The following is a 22,139-nucleotide window of genomic DNA, read 5'->3' on the forward strand; positions in this document are numbered from 1 at the left end:
TTCTTGGTCCATCGAGCAAAACGTTCGAGACACACAAATGACCAGGCGGGTTACTTAAGGCGGCGAGACGGGGAAGGCACGGAAAAAGAGAGACTCTCTGTTTTTCTTCTCCGGCTGCCGCCCTCGTTTCTCGCGTCTCGTGGCTTCGCCGCTCGACGCTCGCACGCGCGTGCACTCCCCTTACTTAAAATCTGAAGAAAAAGAGAGGCTGCTCAAAGTCTAGAAGAATTTATGTATTGATCAATCTACTTAGCCTGAATTTCAGACGAGTACTGTGGCTCGTTTTCTCCTCTCAGCAACTGAGAGTCTGAGGGAGTAAAAACGACTGGAAGTAATCGTCTACAATTCAGGCTGCAATCTACTCCGACTTCATGTCAATCTTAGGGAGCTTTCCATTTGTCAGAACTGACCGGTCAGACTGTTCCCGTGGCGATTTACTTTAAATCAAACCTGAACCTTTCCAGCAACATCAGCCAAATCCTAAATTCTAGGCACGAAGGAGATAGTTTTTCATCTAAACCTTCTGGGAAAAAAAATGCACTTTATTTGAGTGTCAATGTATTCAGCACGAAAGCACTAATTGGGGACACTATTTTTACGTCTCCTACCAGTGACGCGACCGCCATTTTACGTGTTCAGCCGAGCCCAGGGTTCATACAAAAAATTGCAACCATTTTTGAAGGATTTTTCAAGGACTTTTCAAGGACCACATTCGATTTTCAAGGACCACCTACCTGGAATGTGATTTCACACATTGTGAAAAAATGCACGTTCTCAGTCCATTCACCCAGTATAAGGCTTGAACTGTTTCCTTTCCAACTTCTCTACATTTTTCAGTTTACTTGTCTTAAATTAATAGTTAATTCTTGCATAAAACAAACAATGCTTTACGTCGGCTCCTGTTTACGTAAATTACTTTGAACGTCTCTAGTATGATTTATAATCTGTCTTGTTTAAGTTCAAGTTCATTTATTCACACTTATTCAATTACAATACAACAATAAGGAAAAAAGGAAGAAGTAAAAAAAAACAGAGCTAACTATACATTGAATTAAACATAAAAACGGAAGAGTGTGTAGCAGCCAAAGGAGCCAAGCTTTCGAGTTGGCTACTACCACAGAGCAGTTACAAGTGGGTGGAGGTTATACGGTTTTCTTGGAAAACCAAAAAGCATTAAAAAACACTTTCCAGGCCACCACATTCAAAGTTGAAGAAAATTCAAGGACTTTTAAAGGAGTTGCAAAGAATTTTCAAGGAGTCTCGTTAAAATTCAAGGACTCTTTAAGACACGGTGCGAACCCTGGAGCCACGTGAAGATCCAGCCGTTAATGCAGTACCTTTAATTCTCAGTTATTTTTAAAAGCTTGAGTATTAGTCCGGTCCCGGGAATCGAATCCTAGACCTCCCGCTCTGCAGTCAAGCGCTCTGCCGACCGAGCTAATCCTGCCAGGGTTAAAAAAAACTATTTCTTTGTCAAACTGACTGGTCGAGCAATGGTAAGGCCGGCCAGTTCTGACAAATGAAAAGCGCCCTCCCGTCAGAGTGCATTCATAACTCAGCAGTACACGATGAAGCCTTTATCATGTGTTTCATGAGGAAATTTAAGAGGAAACGTTTGAATTTGTTAATCGACAGTAAGGAAAAGAGGGGAGTGTTGTTGTTACGTTGTTGCTGTCATCTCCGCGAGCTGTGAGGGCTGTAAAGTTGTTTTCTCTCAATAACAATTATTCGGTGAATTAATAGTTTTCCGGCACCTAAATATGGATTTTACAATCACTGCTCAATATCTCGACATACGCACGCTAACAAATGAACTAATATTGTTAAGTGAAAACGGGTCGAGACGTGAACCCCTTATACTTCTGGCCCGGTTTGATAAATCCGCTTTCCACTTGATAGAGATTTATACAGTGAATAGCATTATCCACTTTTCGAACAAATTGGCCCTGGAGATTTTGGCTGATAATCGGGCCTTTGGAAAATATCAAACACAGTTCTTGAATGCTTTGTTCGCTTTTGTCGCCGTAAAAGAGCCACGACGTTGTCAATTTTTGTTTTGTCTTTGTCCGCTTCAACTTTTTTTGGAGAACGCGAACAAACTCATTTTAATGCACGATCAATTTTCCAATTTCCTTTTACAAGTATTGATTTTTATCATTTTACTTTCTCTTTCTGTTTCCGGGTTACCGGAAGTGTGACCGGAAATAACACTTTTCCCATGGGTACGATGGGTACAGCCGTGAAAACAGAATTTTGGCGCCTTTTTGCAACAGCAGTGACGCGGCAAACAGAAAAGGACAGGAATCGGACAGGAAGCGACAAGATGTCGATTTCGAGCATCATCAGAAATCAAGGAAACGATTTTTTTCGCCAGGCTTGCTCGGGGAAAATCTCCGACTTACAGAAATCAAGAGAGCTATTTGACCAAGCGTTATCCCGGTATTACAAAGCTAAGGAAAAAGCCGAAGATTCAGACGATGAATGCTCCGCCGCCAAGAACATCGGCAAGGCTGCATGGCGGATAGCGGGTGTTTTGACTCAAAAGCTGGAGAGTTTTCAGACTATCCTGCACTACCAGCGCGAAGCAATCAAAGGATTATGCGAAGCTTTCAACAAAAGTGAAGACTGTAAACCAGAGCAGTGGCGAAACGAAGTTCTAGGAACACTCACTCTTTGTTTGCAAGAAGTGATCGACTGGTGTGACACGTTTCATCCCGACATCAAGATTCACCAGCTCGAGCAGCTTGTTTTGATCACAACCGTAGACAGAGCCACTGTTGATCTACAGCTGAGGTTGGCCAGGCTTTACTTTTATGACGGAGCCACTAAGCTTCAAAATGGCGAGTATAAGACATGTCTTTCCCGCATGAGAGATTGCTACCGGCCTATCGAAGAAGTGAAGCGCTTGGCTCATATTACAGGGGAGGAGTTGAACGATCTGCTGGATGAAGCGCAAACTTTAGAGCAAGATGTGTTCTACCACTCGTGCTCCGCGTCGTCAATGCAAGCTCGCGTACAGGGAGACCACCTTCTTACAATGGCTTTAGAAGATGAAGAGGAACTTGATATGACTTTGGTTTTTGAAGTCATCGACTGGTACAAGCAGGCCGTGGTCTTGGCAAGAGAGATTGAAATAGAACAGGAAGCTATCGCTGAGAGCAGACTGGGCGTTGTCTATGACAAAGTACTGAAGCTGACTCACCGCGCTAAAGATTACTTCAACCACACCCTGCAATTGGCAGAGTCCATGAAGCCGCGCATCTTCACCTCTGACGACTGGTACAAAGTGTGCGTCAGCACCCTGCAGCGATATCAAGAAGAGATCCGCCAGCGTGAAGAGGACGAGAAAAGTAAGGTACGAGCTAAGTATCTGGACGAGCTCAAAGAGGAGCTTGCAGATATCAAGAAGCACGATACCAGCGCTACTGCTTTGATCAAGCATGTGTACACCAGCTACCCTCCAAAGTCTTCTTCCTGGGAGAAACCCAGTGACGATGAGATCAGCAAGTGGGATTCCCTGGAAAGGGGGACCAAAGAGTACAAGAAGTTTCTCCTAAAGGCATTGGCTGTTTTCCATCCAGACAAGGTAGATGATAAGGAACATGGGATGAAGTGGAAAGTTCTCAGTGAGGAGATTACAAAAATGATCACTAATTATTATGAAAACACAAAGTTTGCATGTTAGTCATTTCACTCAGAGACAGCTCTTTAAGTTATGTTCGCAAAGGTACCTCTTGTGTCGTGGAGACAGTTGACTGTGGTCCATGGGACATAGGATTACATTCTGTAATATATATTGAACTTCGGCTCGCCACAAGTAAAGAGTGGAGTGGAGAAGATGTTTTTATCACTCTCGAGAGAAAGTCCTCCATAAATGCATTTTGACTCATACAGTGGATTCTGTTACACTTTTTATCCGGGATTTATGCCAACTATTTCAGCTGAGTGATGCTTTAGGTTGGAGTTTGTGCAGGTTTTGCTGTAAATGTAGCTCATCAAAAAGTTATGAACTGTCAATTGTTGTTGTATTTTAATAGTTTATTAGAGCAATTTTCATATGACCTTGAAAAATGGTTTCAGTACGTGTTTGTTATTTGTTTTATCAGCCAATGGATGAAAAGATCAAAACATGGCCTCTGAGTTTTCCTGTCAAAGAAAACCCTGGTGTTCGATTGGCCAGTCTTGTTGCAGTATGATGTCAAAGTGAAGTATCGGTTGATTTCTAGAAAGTTGTCGGGCATAAAGTTTTTTTCACCAGAGTGTTCCCTTAACCAGCCAAAAGTCACACGCATTTGTATCCACTCGACAAACCAATCAGATACCTCTATTTCTGTTCATTTGTTGTTTCTGTTTTGTTTGCGCATTTTCATTTCAAGGTCATACGAAAATCACTGTTAATGCTGATGTTAATGTTACAGGTAATTTCTTGATGTTGCATATGGGAACAATCACAGAATGATTGCAAAGACACTGATGAATACCAACGCCACAAATGCAAACAAACAATGGTTTGCGTAACATCAAGACAAACCGCTGTTTAGTCTGTTACAGATTAGATTTAAATGTCAGATTTGATTTTATCATAGCGGTAGACTACAATCAGCCTCTTGCTTTACATTATGTAAGTGTAAAGAGAGTCTGTAGGTGTGAGAGGAGAGTAGGATGCCCTGTTTTGCAAATCGTGCCTCCAGATTTCTTTCAGCCATGTTTCTTTAATTCTACTTCTCTCTCTCTCTCTCTTCACTTGATGGACTTCGAAGAGGAGGGTGAATAAGGGTTTGCAAATCCCCCAATACGTTAGGATTTACTTACCAAATTAATCTGCTGTTAAAATTTCACTCTGAATCTGAAATTCGGGCAAACATAATTCTAAAACATGCAAAGTCCAAAATCTGGGCTAATGAAATGGATAAATCTGCAATCCGCTTTAATTGCTGGATTTGCAAATCCGTTAAAATTTTGCTCTGAATTCAAAATTCGGACAAAAATGTTTTCAAAATCCACCCATCTGTTGGCCCATTCACCTCCCTCTCAGGAAAAAATAAGCGGCTGATTGTAGCCTATCAAAGAGTTATCATGAGGCCCTTGTGAATCAACCAAAGTTTTTAATGATAGAAGTAAGTATATTGCTGTTCAGGATCAAGGGGGATAGGGACTGGAAGTTTCTATGTTTCTGGGAAAACTACCCACCTACCCCTCTCCTAAGCGAACACTTTGCCTAAGTGAGAAGTAAGCATTAATGTTGGCTTAGGGGAGGGGTAGGTGGGCAGTTTCCCAGAAACGTATAATGATCTGAAGTCTCGTTGTTCATTGTAAATTGCCCTCCATTGTAGAAACTGGTACGTTATTAGCTACCTTGCATAAACATTTGAAATAGATGTATAACGCAAAAATACTGATTACCGGTAAATTGCGAGTATAATTATTAAGTCCTTGGAATTGAATATAAAAATGTTATTGTTAAATTTTTTAATATGTTGCATGATCATAAAATTAATGATAAAAAACAATGTTGAAAAACTGCTTGAAAAGAATTGCATTTATGAAAAAATGTTTTTAATGAAGTTGCATCCTTTAAGAATTAGAGTGCGAATGGTCTCACTTTTATCCTCTGGGCTGGGCATTGTGAGCAAAAAAGTAAAATTATACTATTTAGTCAAAATATTAATGTTAAAAAGGAGGAGAGTTTGGGGTGAAAAGATTGGAGGTTTTGTTGTATTTTGAATTAACCTTTTCAATGAAACAGAAATTTCCAGTTGACTGGCTACTTTTCAATGTGTCAGTAACAAAAAATTCTTAGTCTCAAAGTGTGCATCAAGACTTGCGCTCTAGTTTCCAACTGTATGCTGCCCTTGTTTCACACCATCAAAATTGCCGTTTGAGAGTACTTAACAGTCAATGGCAAATTATGGACCACAGTGTGACTATAGGATTAGCTGGCCATACTTTGCAGAGGTAAATCCAAAGTTTGGGAATGATATTTATTAAGTCAGAGATGCAGGCAACTCGGAAAAAGCACCTGTGTTCTCAGGGTGTAAAGAAAGTCAGTTTTAGCTAGCATGTACTAGCATGTACTTTAACACATGTAATTTTCAAGTGTAACTATTGTTCTCCGACTCTAAAAAAGTAGCTATGCTTTGTGCATTACACTTGCAAAAGTTTGACCCTTGCTGTGTGGGGGAGGAGGGTTGCTTAAGGGGAGTTTGGGTCAAAGTGTTCAGCAGAGGCCTTCAAACCCCGACTCTGCAGATGTAAAATTGTCTATTCTGCTACCTTGTTTAAGACAAGTAGGGGCGGATCCAGGATTTTTTTTAGGACGGGGTGCACTCGTCTCTTGCTCTACTTCAACACCAATAAACCACATAGTTTTTTGTTTTTGCAGAATACCAGTTGTATTAGAAAGCCGCAGGTCATCTCAGGGGAGGGAGGTGTGCGCACCCCCAGCACCCTCCCCCTAGATCTGCCCCTGACAAGAGACCTTAAGTTTTTAGTACCACAAAAATTAACGTAGACGTTTTACAGCCAACCCTCATTCAGTCTTTCAATAGCTTCAGAGTCCAAAATGACACCCTGTTCAAGATCCCGGGGGGCCCCCGGTTCAAGATGCAAAAAAGTGAAACTGTATACTCTGTTCAGCAAGACCCCAGGCCACGGCCTAGTTTACTACATGCGCGCACAACACAGGCACGAGCCAATCAGAACTTCCAGAAATGTCACATGAAATCAGTGAAGAGTTTGACAGAAGAACCTTGCCTCGCCCTGGGCAGCCTCTTAGAGATTGTTTTTAATATGGAAGTTGTGTCCCTTATCTAACTTACTCACCCCCAAACCTTTTCTTTATGGTTCTGTGGTCTGCTTCATGCTTCACGTCTTCACGAGACTGCAATTTTAGGGCGGGAAATGGAGACGAGGTTGCCAATGTTTGAGGAGTCCTGGGCCTGGGATGGTGAGAAAGCAGAATTGCTTGTTATCGGAAACGAAAGATCTCTGTTTCCTTGATGTTGCCTTTATAGTTCCGTGTGTAAACTAGGAATGGTGTTAATATCGTGAAAGGATAACCTATTGGTCTTTGTAAAAGATGACAAAAGACGATCTGGCCGATGGTACAGTTTCCTCTCTCTTTGAAATATGTTTCAAAACCTCTCTAAGGTACCTCGAATCATCTCAGCTTCCAAAGAATGAGAGCCTCTTTCTGCCCGAAGAAGTCTGCCAAGCACTTATATCCCAAAAGATAAAGATGGGAACTTGCAGCGATGATTTTATTGCTAAATTTTTTGCTGATGTGCAAACGAGTCGAATGACTAGAGCTAATCTTAGCTGTACGGCCATAACAGACGCGGGCGTCGAACTGATCTCTCGTCATTGTCTGCGAGAAGTGGATGTTTCAAAGTGCGAGGCGTTAACATCCAAATCAATCGAATTCCTGCTCCGTTGTAAAGATTCCCTCGTTTTTTTGAACGTTTCTTATTGTCGCCAGATTAACTACTTTAGTGGTCTGCAACATTTTACTAAACTTAAGAGTCTGGATTTGTCTCGGACATTTATCGATCAAAGAGAATTTGATTCCCTATGTACACTGGTTCATCTCAGAAGATTAAATATTAGTGGCACACATATTTCATCCCTGGAGCCCGTGAGAAGCATGTGTTCTCTAACTTCTCTGGATTTATCGAACTGTGATGATCTTGAGAGCGTTGAACCTCTGGTAGCTGTTAAGGGGTATGACTTGTATCTCATTTGTCAAGTGACACCTAGACAAAACTCACAGACCCGGTTGTTCAAACGTTGGTTAGCGCTTTAGCTATCCACTGGACAAATTACTATACAGCAGATAGATGTTACGAAAATCAATACTATTGTGTTATTTGCTGAATAGTGATTTATCCAGACAAACATTATCCACGTTTTGAACAACCAGCACTAGGACTTGGGACTTGCCATTAATTATCCACACCCCTCTTAAGGATGGCAAGCTTTTGAATAGGGTGGTTTGAACATTTTCTTTGAGGAAGCTGACAAAATCTGTACCCTTATGATATTGATTTAGATGTCCTCCAAAAAGTAAACCCTTCAGAGGGTGCCAACAAAAAATTGAGGGTTCAAATTCCCGCCATCTTTAGAGGGATTGCTGATAAAAAAATATGGAACATTCTTTATAAGGTCCTCAAAGTGGTTCACCATGGTTTGTAGCACTTTTCAGCTCCTCTGCTTTTAAACAACCACAGAAAAAATAGTATTAAACCATTAATAACCAAAGTTTAGGGAGTGTGGGCGACGATGATCGAAGGTCAAAATGCTTTTGCTCCATCACTGTGCTTTGTGTAAGCTTCACATGACAGATGGTCAAAACAGGCGTGATCAGATTACAAGGGATAGAAGGTCGAGACCCTTGTGATCAAATTGCGTTCTGTACATTCCATTCATTTGTAGTGGAATTTCAAACGAATGCTGGCTACCTACATGTGACGTATGTGTAATGACAACTTGGAGATTAGGATTGCGGGCGACAAGAGGATGGCACAACAAATGCTCAGTGATTAGTGAAAGAGTTGTAGCCATTTTTTGGCCTTTTGGCCATTGACTCGATAAGAGTTTTCCCTTTATTGTCACTCCCATTAAGCGTAGTGGTGGATCCCAGGGGAGGAGCCTGGGAGGCCCAGGCACCCCTTATTTGAAGACCAAACTGAGGCCTGAAGGAAAAAATTTTTTTTCCACTTTGTTATCATTATTCAGGATATTTGCTTACACATGTATTGGAATTAAATTTATTTTTGTTTAAAGGACACTGTGCTGGCTGTCACTGTACAACTGTAGAAGACTGGAAGCGGATGAAATGTTAGTTACACTGCAACAACTAATGCAGTTGCAGCACCTTGATTTGTCAAGAGATGATCCCGATGAATCTGTGTGGTTTCAATCATTTTTGGAATCTATGGTAGTGCTGGTGGATGAGGAGTTTTTGGAAGAATTACTGCCTTGTCTTCCAAATCTAACCTCACTGGACATTTCAGGTCAGATTAGGTTGAACTAAATTCTTACACAGGATAAAGGCTGTACTCTAGCACAGCCCGTGGCCCCTGGCTCCTAACTTTTGCTGCGGGCAACTAGAAAATCTCAGTTTTTTCATAGAAATCTTATGCTGGGTCCCCTGGATTTCACAGGTTCAGAGCACTGGGCTCCCTTCAATTTTTCGTCAAGCAGTACAGCCTTGCAGAATGATTAAAAAAAGACTGACAATATTGATATTAGCCGTATTTGCTTTTTAGCTTTTGACTGCATGCAAAATCAGATAACTACCCTTGGCTGTTTTAATGCTAGAGACCTTAAAATCATCTAGACACATTAAAAATCACAGATGTTAAAGGCAACTGGTGTAAAAATGGAATATATGAAAGAAGACAATGACATTGAAAAAAAAACAGGGTTTTCTGAATAAAAGACGAACCACTAACTCTTCCCAGTCATCTCTGGAGAAGCTGGGCACAAATGTGTCCCAATTACAGTGTCCCTTTTTTTACTAGACTCATTTAATGTCTGAGAAGTTAAAGTAAAATGTGAAGTAGTCTGAATGACGCCCTTTAATAACAGAAAGTGTTAAAGATGTCAGTCATTTAATGCATCTGTCTTATTTACCGTTTTTATACTAGACGTTTAAGTCAACATCGCTAGCGTTAAAATAGCCATTGTCACTAGGAAGAATGAATGCTTATTTGTAGGCGGACCTTATCAATTTTTTTACCTTAAATTTACGACATGGCTTATTCAAGGGCTGTGTTCCTTTAAGTGAATCAGCAATTTTCCTTTCCTTGTTTTTACCAGGTAATGCAAGGTTCAAGTATGAGCACCTTCAGCTGTTTCGTCAACACTGCAAACAGAGGCTTCAGTTTCTTGGATTGTTTCAGACTAATATGTACCGTTACCGAGAAATTCCTGCTGAACAGGTCAGCAATAATTTTTCCTTTCCAGAACTGTCAATAGGTCAAAGAATTATAGCAATTATTTTGAAAAAGTTTAAGTCATGACAATGACTAGTGTATGTGCCAGAGTAAAGTGCATAGAAACCCTGGTCTTGTGGTTTATGCACTGGACTTATAATCGGAGATCAGGGTTCGAGCGTTGGCTATAAGTGTCGTGTTGTTTTCTTGGACAAAAAAACTTTGCTTCTCTCTTCACCCAGGTGTATAATATTATATTTCACTGCATATGGGCAACTTACATTACTGTTGGGGGAATCCTATGATCCCAGGTGGCAACTCGTATAGAAATACGACAGGGATGCTTGTTGAAAAATTAGAATTTTAGTCCAGAGGAGACCCATCTGGATGTAGGCTACCACACAGACAAAACTAAAACTGTGAGTAAGTCTGTTTGCAAGCCAGAGCCAGAATTCTTTTTTCTTGGTCTCCAGCTGTGTACCAGGATTTGATTATGCACCATAGTTGGCCTGTTAAAAAGCCATTGGCAATTAGCCAATCAGGTTGGAGGGAAATTCAAAACACACTTCTGGTAATTTGTTGAGCCTGTTGGGTGCCTAAAACAAGGATTTTGGCGCTTCTTTGTCAGGGTTAGATTAGGTCTGTGTTATAGGCTAATGTGGATGTCACTCAGAAGTTTGCACTACTGTAAACAGAAAGCCAAAAATAAGAGCCATAGTGATTTTCATTGTACTGTATTTAAAACAATGATGGTGCATGGCTTGTGTCATAAATAATTCTTTCTGCACAGTCTTAGGCAATAGCTGTATGGGTAAAAAATAACTGATGTTGGCTTTCCATCCTGAGAGAAGAATTTGCAATTCACATTTCTAAGCAAGATTACAAGCATCCTCATCTTTTTCATTTGGGAGTACCCCCGCCCTGGGCATCTGCCGTGGAGTACTTCATAAGACAGGGGGTGTGCCAAACTGAGATCATTTCTTGCCACCTTACCTTAACTTACCAAAATAGAGTATTCCTATGGAAGAGGGAGGCCCATCAGGGAAATTCTCAAGTGCCCCAGGGCCCCCTCCCTGCAACCCACAATGTACTTTTAAAATCATCAGTGTCCTGATCTAAGACATCACCATACATGATTAAGAGATGTAATGCTTTCAACTCTTTAAACATTTATGTAGGTGTCAGGAAATGCGAATCTCAGTCAGATCACTCTGTCAATGGAGGTTTACAAGAACAGGCCCAAGTTTCTGATCAGTGCTTTGCAAGAACTGTTTTCCATCATAAGGCAAAGGGATCATGACATGGACATTAACTCAATTTGCAGAGTAAGCCATTGATAGCTCTTAAAGAAGATGTGACACAATGAACGTGGCAAAGCAAAAAGTGCAATACCTTAATTTTGCTTCATTTTCTCTGGTTTACAAAAAAGCTAACCCAACTTTTTTTACCTTCTATTTCACCAAATCATTTTAGTGTTTCTTACGTGACTTGGAAGGCATGTGCATGCAAAAATCCAAGAAATTATGAGCCAAATGAAAAATCAATCTTAAATCAACAAACTGGTACATTCATCATGCTCCCAATTTTCTTTTTTATAATTACTGCTTTTTGGTCTAAAATTCACTTAATCTGTTTTCTGAACAGCTTGTCTTAGGTTCCATGGAAAATCATTCTTCAGAGAAAAAGATTCAACTTGCTGGAAGGTGAGTCTGAACCTGTATTCATGAACCCTTGGTCTTTTTTGACCTTCCAGTGATATATTTTCCAGTCAAAATGAGTTATGAATTATTCATAGTGGCTGGATACAGGCCATTACATGTAGATAGTCTACTCAATACATTTGTAACCAGGAAGGAGAAGACGGATGCCCCTGTTTTCCTTTAAACAGGTAAAAATAAGTGGATTGCTCAAACATTCTAAATGATCATGGAATAGTTTTCGAGGTTAAATGGCTGTTGGTAAAATGACCAAATAGGACAAAAATTTTATTTTGAGTCATGTATTCATGTAATTAGCCTGTGTGCAGATGTCTCCTATTTTCTTTGTTGCGCAAGGAAAAAGAATATCTGTGCAATGATGTTGCTTAAATTATTAGTATTTCTAATTAACCATAATTTATATTTGATTGCAATTGACCCTTCCTGTAAAGTGACATGAATAAACTGCTCCAAGCCTTACTTTAAATTTATGAAGTGTCTGTGTGTTTTTTTTTCAGTGCGTCCCTATATCATCTGTCAAGAGATGATGATGAGAATCCTAACTGGCAGCTGTCCATGGAGTTAAAAAGGTAGTAACATGTACTTGTAAAGGAAACAGCAAATTTAAGAGGAAAATGTCAGTAATTTGGAGAGTTATCATAGGTAATGATTTAGTGAATAAAACTTCTCCTCATCTCCTTCAGGCGTGTCATTGAAGCCACTCTGAATGCCATGGAAAATCATGTTAAAGAGGCTCAGGTGTATAAACTGATTTGAATACATTACTAGAAATAATAAGTAAATCATATAACAAGTTATTGTTGTTAAACTAGTTTTAGGTGACAAGTGCTTAAGCCATCATGAATGCCATCGACAGTGACCGAGTTAAACCAACTTGAAGGCCTGACTTGAAGGGCCGAGAAAAATTATTTTTGAGGGTGTCTTTCCCTTTATATTATGGATAGTGCTATCCACCATGTAAATCTCTATCCAGTGGATAGTGCAACTGGTTTCCCGAGAAAAGGAATTCATCTAGAGATTTATCTGATGGAAAGCTCTATCCAGCTTTTGAACAACTGGGGCCTGGATGAGGGTAGAATTGTATCAGTACATTAAACTATCAATGTATAATTTGCGTTGTTGGTGCTGTGATAACAATGCATTGATTGTAGTTTCAGCTATCCATAACGGCAGAGATGGAGCTAAGGAAAAGATAAGCAGGCTTATTTATTAGTCAAGCCAGCTTTTTACTCAACTGCACCACTAAAATTCCCTGATGTCTTTGTTTTTATTTGCAGTTTGAGCTGGTGGTAAGCCCTTTTTCAGCCGGTGAAATTAGCTCGCAGCCGGCTCTTAGCGACATCCCTGCAACAGTTTTTCACCATTAATAAATTGTCAATAGTTATGAAAGTTCTCAAGTTATGTCCAGTGGTCCTTTTTCTTGATTGAAAAATGCTTCTCATGTTCTCTGCTAGCTCTCTGTCCTGTTCACTGTTTTGTTTTATTGTTTCTTGAATTCGAGGAAATATGTTACATTTTTAAAAACAAACTTTATTTATCTCCACAGTCTTTTCCAGATTTGAAATGTTAGATGATTTGGAGATTTTAGGCACTAGCAGTTCAATAATTGAACTGCTAGTTAAAGGCAGTCTTAAAGATTTGTTTGATAGTTACATTGTTGAATTCAAATATACATGGCATGATAGCAGTATTTTTAATTGAAATACTGACGTGTTCTGTACTTTTTTTCTTTTATTAGTTACAGAAGAACTGTTGCCTAACTCTCTGCAACTTCAGAATTCCAGATGAAGTGGTAAGCAGTTTTTTGTAAACCGCTTTTTCGTTATTAATTCTCTAAATACAACAAGTGTGGTGTTTACAATAATTTGCCAAGTTTGTGGATGAATTTTCCAGATTTTTAGTTTGACCATTCAATGATGCCATTGCTTGCAAGCAGTACTTGTCCCTCCATGTTGCACACGTTAAGCATGTTTTAGATTTTCTCTTCAGCTCTGCAAGTAGTTTGCTCCAACTTTTGTCTTTGCTCATGAAGTAAGGTTTAACGATTCAGTTTATTAATACCTTTGCTCCAGCTCACTGTTCATGCTGACTGTACTGCACAAGACGATTCAAGCTTTTAACAGTTTTCTTGAGTTCAAAAATGTGCATTTCTTTGTACATTATCTCAGTTAGTCATGTCTCAAGCAGATGGTTAAGTCATTGGAATTGGTTTGGTGAGGTAAAATTCTCGGGAACTTCAATGGCTTGTTCTAACTTAATTACTATCAAGTATTGTAAAGCAAGCTATTTCCACTCAAATCTTGAAAGCTGGACCACATTGTGGGCATCTATGTCTCCTGTAGTTTCTAAAAAGTGGTTAGGGTTGTAAATGTCTCCTTCAAACTGACAAGGAAGGAGAAATACTAACAGCCTCACCATTGGGCAATGAAGGGATTATTGAACCAAGACAAAGTGTTAATGATTTAGCCATCATGATATGACAACTTTCGTAAAAACTGTAGATAGTGATGCAGCCGGGATTCAAACCCTCCTGGCAACATCTCGCTCTCACACTGGAGCTCTACCAGTGTATGTTTCATTGTTTGTTTGTTGTTTTTTTATTTAGAAGCTTTTTGGTTTTCCTTTCAGAGTTGTAATTATAAAAGAATTGTTGAGCTGTTGTTGCGGGCGGCCTTGGTGCATCATGACGACTTTATACAAAGGACTGCCATTGCTCTATGTAACCTTCTGGTGTGTCAGGTATGTAGTGCTAGAAATTTAATATTATGGTATGTTCAAACCTGGGAGCAGTGGGGGCCCAGTGGTGAAAACTTTCGCCTTGCACCAAGGTGGCATGGGCTCAATTCTTGGTGTGAACAAGGGTGGATTGAGTTTGTTATTTGCCCTCTTCTCTGCTTTCAGAGGTTTTTCTCCAGTTTTTCCCTCTCCTCTAAAACCAACATTCCAAAAAATTCAGTTCTATCTGGAAATTGTCTCCAATTAGTTCGTATTAGAGGGCCACAAGTTTATTAGTCCTTAAAAATGTCTATTGTCACCCTCTCTAAATGAGATAAGACAGTTATTATTATTATTATTATTATTATTATTATTAAATTTTATTTATTATTATTATTATTGTCTGATGTGGTTTAATATAAATTTATTAAGTTTTCTTGTATTTACATGTACTAATGTAGGTGCAAGACTCCCAAAAGATTATAGTGGGTCGAGACCTGCAAGGAGTCGAGGTATTTTTATCATTTACTATTAAGTTAGAATATTAAAGGTAAAGTCGTGAAGAAGCATAGCGTAGTATTTGTTCCTCTAAGTTTGTTTTTGTTCATGTAAAACCTGGAAAGTGCCAAAAATTAATAGTATTGCACAGTATTTTTGTAAAATTTATGGTTTCAAAAGGTTTTTTTGTCAACATTTTTTGTCTTGCAGAAAATCCTGAATATTATGCGATACAAGATGGGAAACAATCCGGTATGACTCTCTCCTAAAAATGTTGTAGACTTTGTCTCACAATATTTTATTCAGTGGTTTTTTAAAAACTTACGGCTTTTTCATGACCCATGAATCACCAGGGAATACTGAAGTTTTTGGTTATTCTTTTAGGCGTCTGGTGGTGTTCTTGAATGCTGTTGGAGTGCATTGTGGAATGTTACAGGTAAAAATAACGCTTTGTCAGGACAGAAAAATCTGACGATTTATGAAGTTAAGGAAACTGTTACATTTATGTCTCCTATTGTTTGCAGATGAAACTCCAGAAAACTGCGCGTTGTTCCTTTCTAACCGTGGTTTAGAGCTCTTTATGCGGTGTAATAAAGTGAGTAGTAACAATTACTTACGAGAAGTATCTTCTCGTTCAGTAGTACACACGTTTATGAACGTGAAGGGCTGTACTTTTGGCCTCACATTTCCCGATTTCGGACGAATTTCAACCCTGGCTTGGTTTCTTTTGTGTAATATTGTAAAATATTATGCACTGTGTTCATTTTTTTTTCTTTACCTTGTTCTTGGTAAGCACTTTTATATTTCAAACGTTTTTATTACTCAACTTATTTGTATTTCCTTTTTCAAGTATTCTTGTCTCTTTTTAGCGGCTCGTAAGTTCCCTTATCTCCGCCCCATTTTGTCCCACTTTTTGACTTGTTCCCAAGCCCCATCTCTACTGCAACATTCAAGTCTACCGAATATTTCTTTTTCATTAGTATTCAAAGCACGGTTGCTTTTCCTTTCTTTAACAGGAATTGAGTGATCAGCGGGATTTAGTGCGAAACATGTTGGGACTCATGGTAAGCTGTTACAAGCAAACATCACTGGAATTGCGATTATGATATAAAATGGCGGGAAAAAATAGTGCCACTGGATAACAGTGTGAAGGAGTTTCGTTTGTCCTTACAAAGTTGCTCAAGTTTCACTTAAGCCTGGGTCAGTCGTCAAAGTTCACTTGTTCCGAACCTAACCCTAACGAGTCATCAGCATTAGTTTCGGCACATAGGAATTCGACGGCGTATATCCTCAAATCTCTTCGTCAACGCTTGTTGTACTACGACTGCTTTTTCATCGCTAACTTAGCCTGCAAACAGGCTTCCGATTATCTCCCTACAGACAGCCTGTTGACACGGACTACTTAACCTCGTCCTGGAAAAACGGATTTGAAAAAAAGCTGCATACTCTCTTGCTTTTTGCATGTATTGAACTATCTATTGGTTGTTTAACTCTTAGTTTTATGTCCGCCACGTAATAGTTTCCTCGCGTGTTTGTTCTTGATGCCCTTCAACCACAAGAACCTAAGTCCTAGTACGCGTCGTTGATTCAAAATCTCTAGATTGTTGTATATGAAGATCTAGTTTCTTTGAACCGATTGTTTTGTTTGTTTGGTCGGTTGTTCATTTTTTTTTTGTTTTGTTTTTAGGGTAACGTGGCGGAAGTCCCTGAATTGAGGCCCCAGCTTATGACGTTGGCTCACGTGTTCTAGTAGGTTTAATTTGCTACTTAAAGGAGCTGTGTCATGAATTTTATTAAAATTCAAACAGTGAAAACCGCCATCAAACTGAGTGAAACATTTTTAATAACTGCTCAAAACTTGCAAAGAAGGTATGATTAACACAAAAAATACAAAAAGAAGGCCTAAATAGACAAACTTGAAGAAGATTGAAAAGGATTACAACTGTGGTTTTTGACAACTTGTTAACCGAACAGTTTTTCAAAGTTCATTTTTGTTGTTTGAAACGTTTGATATTATGGAGACATATTTGTTTGACTCTGAATTTTAATTTTGCCATTCACAAGTAATTTCTCAGGTTTCATAGCGAAAAAGGAGGACAAATAATTGGCGTTATCAACAAAATGAACTAGACAACCGTGTCATGGCGCCTTTTAAGCTTGCCTTCATTTTTAATGCAGAGCTTTTTTGTGATTGGCTAATACTGAGTAATTTGGTGCTTTTTCCAGTGATTTGTTACTGATTAACAATCCAAGTGAACTGGAAGTGACTTACAATGCTGGTGGTATCATCAGTCATCTGGCATTTGACGGGCCAGACTGCTGGACAAACACTGTAGTGACACGCGAAGAGGCGCTTCGAAGTCTGGTAAGCTGTGCTGAGTGGCTCATTTGATAAACTGGTAAACTGTACAGCGTGGTAAAGCACGCATAACAACCTTGTTCCCAGGGTCCTCTCCTAATCGGCCCCCGGGGCTCTAACCGGGGCTCCAGTCACTGGAAACGAAGTTGCACGTATCAGTGGAAGTCCAGGCAAATTCAGCTGCGATGGCAGGGCGGACACCCCAGAATGAATGGCTTAATAAGCAAAAACGTATACATGCATAATGTACACTGTCTATCCGACTAACGAGCACCAGGCGTGCACGTGATAAAAACATGCCACTACTACAATGCGCAGTGAAAAAAAGCACACACACAAAGCAAACACGTAATTGGTAGTGGTTATATTCTGTGAATTTTGCGGAAGTTGTTGGTGTTGTTTTTAGTGTCTGTACCAGCTAGAAAAGAATTCTGGTGTTTATGTAAGTATCATTTTGAGTCAGGGTGCGAAAGTGTATTGTATCTCTTTTTGTTTCGTGAGGGCCTTACTTCTGATTAGATAGTGGTAAACTGGAATTATAACAACAACGAAAATGAAAACTTCAAAGTAAAGAAGATCATCGAATATTATAGACGCAACTTTTGCAGTTGCGAAGAGAAAACCTGACAAAAATGGGGCGTGTACGGAATTAGGCCTCTTGAGCACTCCGATGTCGGTGCTGAGCTGGCCATTTAGTTGGTTTGTCCCGCAGTTCTAACATATGATTTTCACATATTCATTATTTCAAAAATGCAAAAATAGCAAATTAATAAAAGTAGAGATTAATCCTAGAAAACAAGTGATTAGTCAAACATGATTAGAGCTTGTAAGTACAAACGGGGTGTCTGTTTAAGCGGGGTGTCCGCGAGGCGAGAATTGACTGTACAGTAATTTCCTAAACTTTTATTGATTTACTCGCTTTTTTTAGGAGGAGATCATTGAGACTTGGGACATACGAGCGCGACGTCAGATGAGTTATCGGTAAGATACTTTCCGAACTGTAAAAGCGTGGCATAATTATCCCAGGTGCTGGGTTGTCTGCAAAATCTCAGCGCGTATAAATTTGGTTTAATTTTCAGTTGGTATCCTTAAGTCTGACTTTTGTGTTTGCTGAAATCACTTTGCGAGAAAGGGCAAGGAAATAGAGAGAACTTTTTAGTCTCCTTGCTGCACATGTAGTTTAAAGAGTTTTAGACCGCTTATACATAACTTCAAGTGGCAGTTGCAGGACTTTCAAGCAACGCTGTACGCGTTGGACACTTGCCAATTCTGTTACTCTTGGACAAACCAATGAACCAATCAGAGCTCGAAAAAATGATCGTGCGGAGGGCGTCAAGTGTGAGAAAGCACTTGAGATTGAGTCACGTTTGATTTTGGTGTGACGTTTCATTAACCAATCAAATGTCACAAAAAGGTAGGGAAGCTTTCTAGATAACCAATCAGAAAGTTTAATGATGAAAATCTGGTTCAAGCGGAAGTGAGTTCACACCGGACTTTTCACTAAAAAGTCCAGTGTGAGCCCACCTAATGTGACTTCGATAGTCGCAAGAAGTAGTCATCGCTCCTACACACGGTGTGATTCTAAACGTGCGGTTCAAAGGATAACTGTCGTTATGATTACACATGGCTCACTTTTCTTAGCTTCAACAGGGTCGAGCTGAAACTATCCCTTGATTTCCTTTTTTTTCTTCCAGCTCTTTTGCTCCAATATTGAGGTTGATATCCGGATGTGGCGTAACCGCTATTCACCATTGGGCTACGTGGGCATTGGCTAACCTGTGCAATGTTGATGGTAAGTACATCTGGTGGCTTAAGCGTTGTAGTAGACGGTGTGGCAGATTCAATATTCATTATTTTAGATTCAAAGAGGAGGACGACTACGAGGATTAGATTTAACTTAAAGTTTTTTTTAACGTATTCTCGATAAACAGATACTCCGGAAAGCTTCACTTAAGTTTTTCACCAGAAAAGTTAACACGGGTATTTTTGTGAAAGGGTGAAAGGTTTGAACTCAGGAGTCATTTCAAAAGTAGGTTGAGTTTGATCGTCCGGGTGAACGTAGTCCTGAATAGGACTGTTGTTGACAGTGAGTGACGTTTCGACAACCTGTGCGATAGTTATCTTCAGGGTATTTTTATTGGAGGAGGTTTTTAAAATCCCTCTCTCGGTCGCTAAGTGATAAAACTTCTAACATTTGATAACTTGATTCCGTCACTACGACATTTTCGCTAAAACTCGTGGTAGATCGAATGACGACGGCTACCATGTTTTCCCGCCAAAATGACGCTGGCTCACGCGCGCACTACCCAGTATTGAGAAAATCTCGTTCTATTAGTCGTCCTCGTCTTCGAATCTAAAGATCTCTAATGTGAATCCAACAGGAAAAAAATGCTGGCATTGAAAACCAGCGCTGAGAGAAAAATATAGTGAAAGGCGTGTCCTGGTACAAGCTTCTTCGACGTTTCCAATAATTTAACGTTGCTTGAAGCGAGAGGAAGGGGTTGATGGTGTACACATATATTTCTAAGTATGAGATCGCAGCTGTACATTTACGTCGTTTTTGTACTTTTTTTTTTCAGCTGAGAAATACTGCAAACTTGTTCGTGACGAAGGCGGCATGGAGCTATTACAGGGTCTCACCGCAAATCCAAACACGTCTCAGCGAGTCAGGGAGCTGTCCCAGATGACCCTAGACAAGTGCTACAATAATCTTGAACATCTGGAAAATAGCGCTCAACAAACAACATACAATAGTCAACTCAACTCAACTCAACAATAGCTTAATCGATTAAAAGCTCTCGTGAGGCACATAGAGAACGTCTTATCGAAAACATCGTTTGCCTTTTAACTGAAGATCGATCAAATTTCCGCTGCTATGAAAAACACATTGTGTGTGTCTCACGATAGATCGACTAAACTTAGTCTTTTCGGTAATTCGCTCCTTATAAACGAACAAGTGCGAACCTCTCAAAAAAAATTTAGTTAGGGTCGTGGGTGAGTCTTAGGCAGAAACTGCCTCCTAACCAGGCTACGAAAGAGAAGAGAGAACAGGGAAACCAAAGTTTAAAAAGGCGGAGGGGATCGGGGCTCTGCGTTCGCCAACTTTCACTCTGAAGGCTCGAACTCAGTCTACGCGATGATGTAATCGTTGAAAGAAAATGGGACCTGGGAGCGAGGCAGTGAGGTCATCAATTAGTAGATTAAGTTATCAATATATTTGGCGCGTTAGGTTTTGTAAATATTTTGTATGCACAGTACAGACATAACATTATGATATTTTGTAAACCTTAATGATCCCGTTTAACGGAAATTGTGCTGCTTTTTGTTGATGTCGAAATTGAGCGTTGTAAATAAGGCCTATGTTGCAGGACGCACGCGCGGGGAGACCTCTCTCCTCGCGTGTGTCCTCTTCTCTCGGATGCCCTTTTTTTCTTTTAAAGGTTTTAATACGGGTATGAAGTTGGTGTCCTTGGGACAAACAGAACCGTGCGTAATAGAGAGGTTTCCATATTATAGAGATGCGCTTAAGTAAAGGTTCAACTGTATTGTACTGTGTTGCAAAAAATAAAATAAAGAACGCTTGCTTTGCAAATCTTAGCTGTCGCTTTTGTTGTGCGTATCATAAGATGCGAGGCAAGTGATGGTAATTTGTTTGGCTACGAAAACTCCTAAAAAAGGCTGATCGAAAGGCTATCCAAAAAGGATACTGTGGGTTCGACCAAAGGACTTTATCGGTTAGTTCAGTTTGCTGTTTTCAAAAGGGATGATTTTGTTACCAGCGAAGCACCACCCATCTTGGTTTCCCGTGGGTTGCAACCTCTTCCCTGGGGCTTTTCCCTTAGGAAATATGGTGGGCCCCTCCCATTTCCTAAGGAGGGAAAAGGACTGGGGACGAGGTTGCGTAGGATGTAGAGGTTTTTCATGTCAGTTTGCAAGTATTCTTGTTTGTCGTTGGAACAGGAACCTAAAAGTTAGTTCTGATCTGTCTCTGGAAGAAAACTTTTTGGCGTGAGGCGGCATTCTTCGGTGGGCCTCTTCGGTGTCGACTACAGGCCGACAAAACTTCCTACTTCGGCCGCAGGTCGAAGCTTGACCGAAACCGGAAACCGCGCATGAAAGTCTCTGGCAGCCAGGGTAACTGATTCTTTGTTCACATGCAAATGAAATCAGCTTTCACAATAGTTTCACAATAGTTTCGAAAGTGAAATTACCTATTTGCATCACAGTAGAGCCCTGCCTTACACAATTTATCCAACGCCTTTCTTTCATTAGAAGAAGAGAAAAAGTGAAAGAAGCTGGTCCCATGTGTCTCGCTGTTTGACCGCCAGAAGCATTCTTCATTCCTCCTGTCTTACTTAGCCGGCGGGCAGAGAACTCTAGAGGTACGAAAATGTGCGGAAAGCAGTTTCGTATGACTGACCGCATTATCGCTGTCATGTGATTTTCAATGCTGACTGCGCCCGTACTGATTTGTAATAGGAGCCTGGAGGTGACTTCGTGCCCAGGCTCCAGCAGCGTTACGATTTGGTGCTGATTTGAGGACCATTTGACCACAAAAGGTGGATAGTGCCAGTCCACCGGATAAAGCATTATCCAGCCGAATAAATTGTTATTTTCCTGATACTAATCCAGTGGATAGTAATTTATCCACTTAGCAGTTTGAACAACTTTTGCCCTGCTTACCCAGAACGTATTAGTGTACAGAATCAAATCAAATTACATTCTGTCAGAATTAAACATCGCTAAGTCTGAAAGCACCGAGAAGCGTAAGGAAGGATGGCAGAAGAGCTTACATGAACAGACCAAGGGAGGATAAACAGACTTAAACAGCTAGATAAGTCCCTGTGGGTCATCTGTAACTGAAGACGCTTTTTACTAAAGTTAAGTTGCTACTCCAAGTGCTAGCTTGCCTTT

At 40.1% G+C, this 22,139-nt stretch overlaps 2 protein-coding genes across 2 annotated transcripts; both read left to right on the top strand.

The window, feature by feature from the left end:
• The first annotated feature begins 2,313 nt into the window (after positions 1 to 2,313).
• On the top strand, positions 2,314 to 4,184 carry LOC140938822 (uncharacterized). Its single transcript, XM_073388352.1, has one exon. It carries the CDS (start codon positions 2,324 to 2,326, stop codon positions 3,683 to 3,685), a length of 1,362 nt encoding a protein of 453 aa, XP_073244453.1. The 5' UTR covers positions 2,314 to 2,323; the 3' UTR covers positions 3,686 to 4,184.
• A 2,776-nt stretch (positions 4,185 to 6,960) lies between these two features.
• On the top strand, positions 6,961 to 20,801 carry LOC140936970 (protein zer-1 homolog). Its single transcript, XM_073386483.1, has 19 exons — positions 6,961 to 7,719; positions 8,782 to 9,011; positions 9,820 to 9,941; positions 11,114 to 11,260; positions 11,580 to 11,638; positions 12,151 to 12,222; positions 12,337 to 12,391; positions 13,392 to 13,445; positions 14,282 to 14,392; positions 14,830 to 14,880; positions 15,077 to 15,118; positions 15,251 to 15,302; positions 15,391 to 15,461; positions 15,883 to 15,930; positions 16,554 to 16,615; positions 17,093 to 17,231; positions 18,154 to 18,206; positions 18,920 to 19,017; positions 19,805 to 20,801. Exons 1-19 carry the CDS (start codon positions 7,079 to 7,081, stop codon positions 20,002 to 20,004), a joined length of 2,307 nt encoding a protein of 768 aa, XP_073242584.1. The 5' UTR covers positions 6,961 to 7,078; the 3' UTR covers positions 20,005 to 20,801.
• The last annotated feature ends 1,338 nt before the right edge of the window (positions 20,802 to 22,139 follow it).

The sequence above is a fragment of the Porites lutea genome, chromosome 5 (genome assembly GCF_958299795.1).
Source record: "Porites lutea chromosome 5, jaPorLute2.1, whole genome shotgun sequence".
Lineage (NCBI taxonomy): Eukaryota > Metazoa > Cnidaria > Anthozoa > Scleractinia > Poritidae > Porites > Porites lutea.

Coding starts and splice junctions, on each gene's coding strand:
- LOC140938822 (XM_073388352.1), top strand. CDS start 2,324: ATGTCGATTTCGAGCATCATCAGAAATCAAGGAAACGATTTTTTTCGC.
- LOC140936970 (XM_073386483.1), top strand. CDS start 7,079: ATGACAAAAGACGATCTGGCCGATGGTACAGTTTCCTCTCTCTTTGAA. Junction 12,392..13,391: donor ATCATGTTAAAGAGGCTCAG/GTGTATAAACTG, acceptor TTCTTTTATTAG/TTACAGAAGAACTGTTGCCT. Junction 17,232..18,153: donor AAGAGGCGCTTCGAAGTCTG/GTAAGCTGTGCT, acceptor CGCTTTTTTTAG/GAGGAGATCATTGAGACTTG.